The 6,011-nt window shown below is 43.5% G+C and overlaps 1 protein-coding gene across 1 annotated transcript; it reads right to left on the reverse strand.

Annotated features, from left to right (window-relative positions):
* Nucleotides 1-1,979: 1,979 nt before the first annotated feature.
* Nucleotides 1,980-4,480, reverse strand: LOC140586296 (serine/threonine-protein kinase PLK3-like). The gene is made up of 9 exons (XM_072708108.1): nt 4,388-4,480; nt 3,769-3,867; nt 3,559-3,675; nt 3,339-3,468; nt 3,085-3,172; nt 2,891-2,986; nt 2,566-2,761; nt 2,344-2,470; nt 1,980-2,252 (listed from the first exon to the last, which is right to left on the reverse strand). The coding sequence occupies exons 1-9, from the start codon at nt 4,478-4,480 to the stop codon at nt 2,128-2,130; spliced, it is 1,071 nt and encodes a 356-aa protein (XP_072564209.1). The 3' UTR covers nt 1,980-2,127.
* Between the last annotated feature and the right edge of the window lie 1,531 nt (nt 4,481-6,011).

A 6,011-nucleotide genomic window follows, 5' to 3' on the forward strand; every position in this document is an offset into this window, starting at 1 on the left:
CCACACTAGCAGAGCTGTAATGGACTGACTGCCGTCAGTGTATTCCGGCATCCTGACCCACAGCTCCGATGTCCTGCCACCTGCTTGTGTTTCCTGTGTGTGGGGGGAGGCTGTAATAACATTTTGATTTCTATTTCCCCCCACAGACATGACCAATTGTAACCTTCACCCCTGGCAAGTAAATCTCTTGGTCAGTGGCTTCCCTGACCACCCTCCAAGCTGCCTGATGTTTCTGAATCAAATTTAAGTCGTCTGGTTTGGGAAGTAAACTTTAATCACCTAGGGGGGTTAGTGTCTGAGTTAATAGGAGTCTGTCAGGCTTTAATGGGGTCTGTTTATGAGTGGGGGTATTTTTGAAATAGTCTGGATGTTGGAGCGGGTATGAGCATGTGAAAGATCATTAATCATTATCCATGTCTAAGTGTACTAGCAGGATTGAGTCTGTAGAGGGCACTATGAAGAGCTTTTTCCTCAGCGGGCATGCATGTTAATGTGAGGCTTGCAGATGAGTCCCACCGCAGACTGTGGCTTGGCTGTCAAACTCGCCCGTGATAATGGAGCACGGCTTTCACTGCCACCATAACTGGTCTGAGCCTCCCTGCCTCAGGATAGCTCCATTTCATCACCTTAGGTTTCAGCAGGTGGGATGTGGTCTCAGGCTGAGGGTCCCCACAGTCAGGATGGTCCCATCTGCTGTCCAAATAGCACAACACCAGCCTCATGCTGGCCGTTATCGAGGTTAATGTTGAGACATAAACTCATGTCCTCCTCTAACAGGGCTTCCAAGGGGAGGAGGAAGAGGAAAAGGGTGATGGACCAGACACCACAGAGGTGGACAAGAACTCCAGGCAGCACACGTACCCCTGGTGTGCACCATGCGCAGCTTTGCCCGTAAGCAGGCCTACGGCACACTCAGCCCCAAAGACAACCACAGGAAGAACATCAACCGCATCAGCGAGAACCTCAAAGAATAGAGTGACTCTGCCCGGCCAAAAAAAAAGTTGCCATTTGAATTTTAAATTGGACCTCCTTTAGCTGTGATTATGGTGCACATTTATCATGGCACTGTTTCCACAAGCTTATGCAACATCTCACCCTTTTATTTTCATCCAGATTTGCATTCATTTCTCACCGATAGCCTCCATACGGCATCGAGGGAGATGCGGTGGTGCGGGTCCAGGGTTTGAGCCTCTTCCTCAGCTCCACTTGTGTGGAGGTCCTGTGTTCTTCCTGTGTCATCATGGTGTTTCTTCTCGTCTCCCCCCCAGTCAAAAAACATACCAAAGTGAACTAAAGCCAAAATATCCAAGTATGGGTGCCCATGGCCTCTGGGATAGGCTCCCCCCCCCCCCCCCCCCCCGAATAGGACCTTTTGTGAGATACCAAAACTTTTTGTAATGAAAAACAAAAAATCTTCTAAACCTGCATGCCCTCTATTATTTGGGGGCCAAATAAGTTTCTAGATGGGCTGGATCTGGCCATTTGCTGACCTTTAATAGAGGGCATGCTGGTTTAGAAGATGGATGGAAAGGCATACAGCTACAGTTTAACCTTTTCCTAAAGCAGAGTATAAATTCCAAAAACAAGAAGGAAGAGGTGGTTCCAGTATTTTGTGGGAAGAACACCATACAACACTGGTAATGCATATAATCAGAGATCCCCAGTCAGATGCTTTCCAGTATTTCCGTTCTTTTACTGAACATGGGACTCCTGTTAACTCTACTGGAGGTTGGACCATACATAGTTAGGTTTTATACACATATGTAACTGAAGAATGCGCTATGATTGGCTCTATAAGTGTTTTCATAAACCACGTTACCGTACACACACACACACACACACACACACCAGACAAACAATAATAAATAGACAATAATAAATATTAAAATCCCTCTGGGTTAAGAATAAAAAGCCAATAGACAATAATCACAGTAAAAAAATCACACTGATTTATTTAAGACACATATGACAGCCAGGACAAATGAACATTTAAATTTTATGATATAAAATAAACATGATATAGCATGATATAAACACATTAAATTATTAAGCATAATTATCATTTATTAACCAGATTTGATTGATTGAACAAAAGATACAAAAGAGATGAGCCCATACATAGCTGATCTAGCAAGTTGGCCCAGCCCTCGGAATATTTTTCCCTATGTGGCCCTCACTAAAAAAAGTTAGTACACCCCTGCTGTAGATGAAAGGGCCGCTGTTCTCTCTGCTGGTTTTCATTTGGGGCATATCTGCAAGAAAACATGGGAAAACCAGGTATCTGAGCCTGATGAACTGAGAGATACTGGACTAGCAAGGTTTGTGTTGAAGGAGCTTACTTACCTTTGGGTCTCCTTTGTCCAAATATGCGCCGGAACAGCCTGACGACGAAGTGCTTTACGCGTTTCACTGCTCTGAATCTTGGCACCTTGTGGTAGCTGTTTGATGGAATTTCCTCCGGAGTGAAGCCCTAGGGTTGTAGTTTAAGATGTTTCAGTTGAGCAAAGCAATTCCTCAGGACGCATGAATACTATTGAACTCAGCAGACCAGCAGTTTGCATGTACCTTAGTGAAGAACTTATGGTTCAGGATTTGCTCCAATGTGGGCCGATCCTGTGGATTCTTTTGCAGGATCCAAGAAATCAGTTTCTTGGCTGATGAGGAGAGGGACTTTGGTAGAGTGTACTCTACTTTAGTGACACGCTGCTTGATTTCTTCAGCGTCGCCATCAAAGGGGTATGCACCAACAAGCATCGTATACCTGTATCGAGAAAGTCAGCAACGGCATTCGAGCTTCATTTGCATCTAACAACATTCTGCATTGGTGCATTTCAGATATCATTCTTGACTCTGGCTCTGACTGTGAGGACGATTGAGAAGGTATACATACATGATACACCCCAGCGCCCAGACATCTGACTCTGGCCCGTGTCCCTCCCTCTTCCACACTTCAGGAGCCGCATATTCTCTCGTCCCACAAAAGCGTCTACAACACACACAAAAGGAAAACAGTATACATGTGCTTCAGCCTGTTGCATGAGCAATTTGAAAGATTTGCTGGAGAATCTAAGAAAAAGAACCCACTTCTGCCTGCTTTCCAGTGGCTCCAGCTTGGTGGCCAGTCCAAAGTCGGCCACTTTTAATCCCAAGGCCTCCGTTAATAATAAGTTCTCTGAAAGACCAATGACTCAAATATTTCACCTAATAACACCAGACATTAAACAGTTGCAGAATACAACAGCAGGCAGCAATCATATAAACCACACAGGAAATGCCATGTAAAATGCCAACACTAACATGTGAAGAATTAAACAAATCACGTGTGCAGGCACACATACCTAATTTGAGGTCCCTGTGGACAATGCCTTTGCCATGGATGTGTCGTAAGGCCCCAATGAGCTGCCTCATGTAATATCGCACTTCTGGCTTGCTCAGGATTTCTCGTTCCTGAAGGAGGTCTAGCATTGACTAGAATGGGAAAAGAAAGGATGGCGTGAGTCGACATAGAGTCTTAACCTTAACAAACTGTCTGCAAAGGCCAGAAACAGCTGGGCTCACCCCCCTACTGCACAGCTCCATGAAGATATACAAGAATTTGTCATCTTCTACATGATGGGAGAAGTTAACAACATGCTGGTGTTGCAGCAGCTTCAGCAGCACCACTTCTCGGAGACTCTGAAATGTCAGACGTGTTACCACAATGAGCATAAGGGAAATGCAATTTAACTATGGAGGGGGCTGACTTCAAGCAGGATTCAGACCACATACCTCTTTTATTCCATCAGAGTGCTTTATCGGAATCACCTTCACTGCAAAAATCTCTCCAGTGAAAATGTCCATCATCTTGAAGCATTGGGCAAAACCTCCCTAAAAACACAGGTACAGTAGAGGTCAGCGCGGGACTGATTTTTCATCCTGATCCAGCAGAAATGTGTAATATTTCGACCCGCTCCCGCCCGCATCTGTTATGGTTTGTCCAGCTCCCACCTGCTGAATCCCGCAAGCAAGGCTGGTGCCAAAAATACCAGACACATTTTAAATGCTATAATATCTTGGCTTATAAAAATTAAATAAGGTATCAAATTTATTTATCTAACGAGGCTACAGACCTGAATTAAAAAATATTTAAACAGTCTCAATAGAAACATTTCACAGTCAAAATGAGAGAAATATAGGGAAACATTGAAATTTGTGGCGCGGCTCTGCGTTTATTTCAACTAGAGGTCTGCGCAGGACTGATTTTTCATCCCGCTCTGGCACAAGAAACTCTCAAATGTAGACCCGCGCCGCGTCCCGCGAGTCCCGCGGGCGTCCCACCCCGTTGCAGACCTCTACTCTACAAGACAAATTGTAACTTAATTATCTACGGTATCTTTATAGTACATACTTCTCCCAACAGTTCGAGTCTGCGGTAAAATCGCTCATTTCTGTGATCAAAGATGATCTCAGGAACTTCGTGTCTCCGCTGAGGACAAGCCATGTTGCAGTGAGACAGAAACCGACGAAGTGGCGTCCAGTAACTAGGCAACGGAACAAGGTACGTTACATAATTACGTAACGCATCGGAAATTCGAACGAAAACATGAAAAAACTTTTTTTCCCTTCATAAAATCACAGGTATTAAATAAAACGTTTCCGCAAACACACCCATTGGCATTAGTTCGACCAAAAAAAAAATCAGTTTCAATAACTCACAATATACACCTCTAGTTTTCATGAGAAAATTAAATCAGCCATCCGACACGCTTTTACTGTCAGGTACTCAAACCCAAGGGAGGGAAAAACACCATGCGCAGCGGCTGCAAATGGCGCGCGGAGCGCTGCGCGGTGAGGAAGCCGGCAATTAGCCAATGTAACTGTTGCCATGATATTATTTTATAAAGGGGAATCTAAGTTGCATTTAGTTAAGTATATTTATAATTTAATTTAGTAATCGCACTCTTATTGTGCTGGCGTAATGTACTTAATATACGATTAATAACAAAAAAAGAAAGCTGAAATATATATATATACGATTCTTATGATAAGCAAGTCGCAAGCACGGACACATTTTAAATGCTATAATATCTTGGCTTATAAAAATTTAATAAGGTACCAATTTTTTTTATTATCTAACTAGGCTACAGACCTGAATTACAAAATATCTAAACCCAGTCTCAATAGAAACATTTCACAGTCAAAATGCGAGAAATATAGGGAAACATTGAAATTTGTGGCGCGGCTCTGCGTTTATTTCAACTAGAGGTCTGCGCTTTTTCTTTTTCATCCCGCTCCGGTACAAGAAACTCTCAAATGTAGAACCGCGCCGCATGCTTTTGCGCCGCGTCCCCCGAGTCCCGCAGGCGTCCCGCCCCGTTGCAGACCTCTACTCTACAAGACAAATTGCAACTTAATTATCTACGGTATCTTTATAGTACATACTTCTCCCAACAGTTCGAGTCTGCGGTAAAATCGCTCATTTCTGTGATCAAAGATGATCTCAGGAACTTCGTGTCTCCGCTGAGGACAAGCCATGTTGCAGTAAGACAGAAACCGACGAAGTGGCGTCCAGTAACTAGGCAACGGAACAAGGTACGTTACATAATTACGTAACGCATCGGAAATTCGAACGAAAACATGAAATAACTTTTTTTCCCCTCCAAGAAATCACAGGTATTACATAAAACGTTTCTGCAAACACACCCACTGGCATTAGTTAGACCAAAAAAAAAATCAGTTTCAATAACTCACAATATACACCTCTAGTTTTCATGAGAATATTAAATCAGCCATCCGACACGCTTTTACTGTCAGGTACCCAAACCCAAGGGAAGGAAAGAAACACCACGCGCAGCGGCTGCAAATGGCGCGCGGAGCGCTGCGCGGAGAGGAAGCCGGCAATTAGCCAATGTAGCTATTGCCACGATATTATTTTATAAAGGGGAATCTAAGTTGCATTTAGTTAAGTATATTTATAATTTAATTTAGTAATCGCACTCTTATTGTGCTGGCGTAATATATTTAATATACGA

Source organism: Paramormyrops kingsleyae, unplaced genomic scaffold (genome assembly GCF_048594095.1).
Source record: "Paramormyrops kingsleyae isolate MSU_618 unplaced genomic scaffold, PKINGS_0.4 ups38, whole genome shotgun sequence".
Classification (NCBI taxonomy): Eukaryota; Metazoa; Chordata; class Actinopteri; order Osteoglossiformes; family Mormyridae; genus Paramormyrops; species Paramormyrops kingsleyae.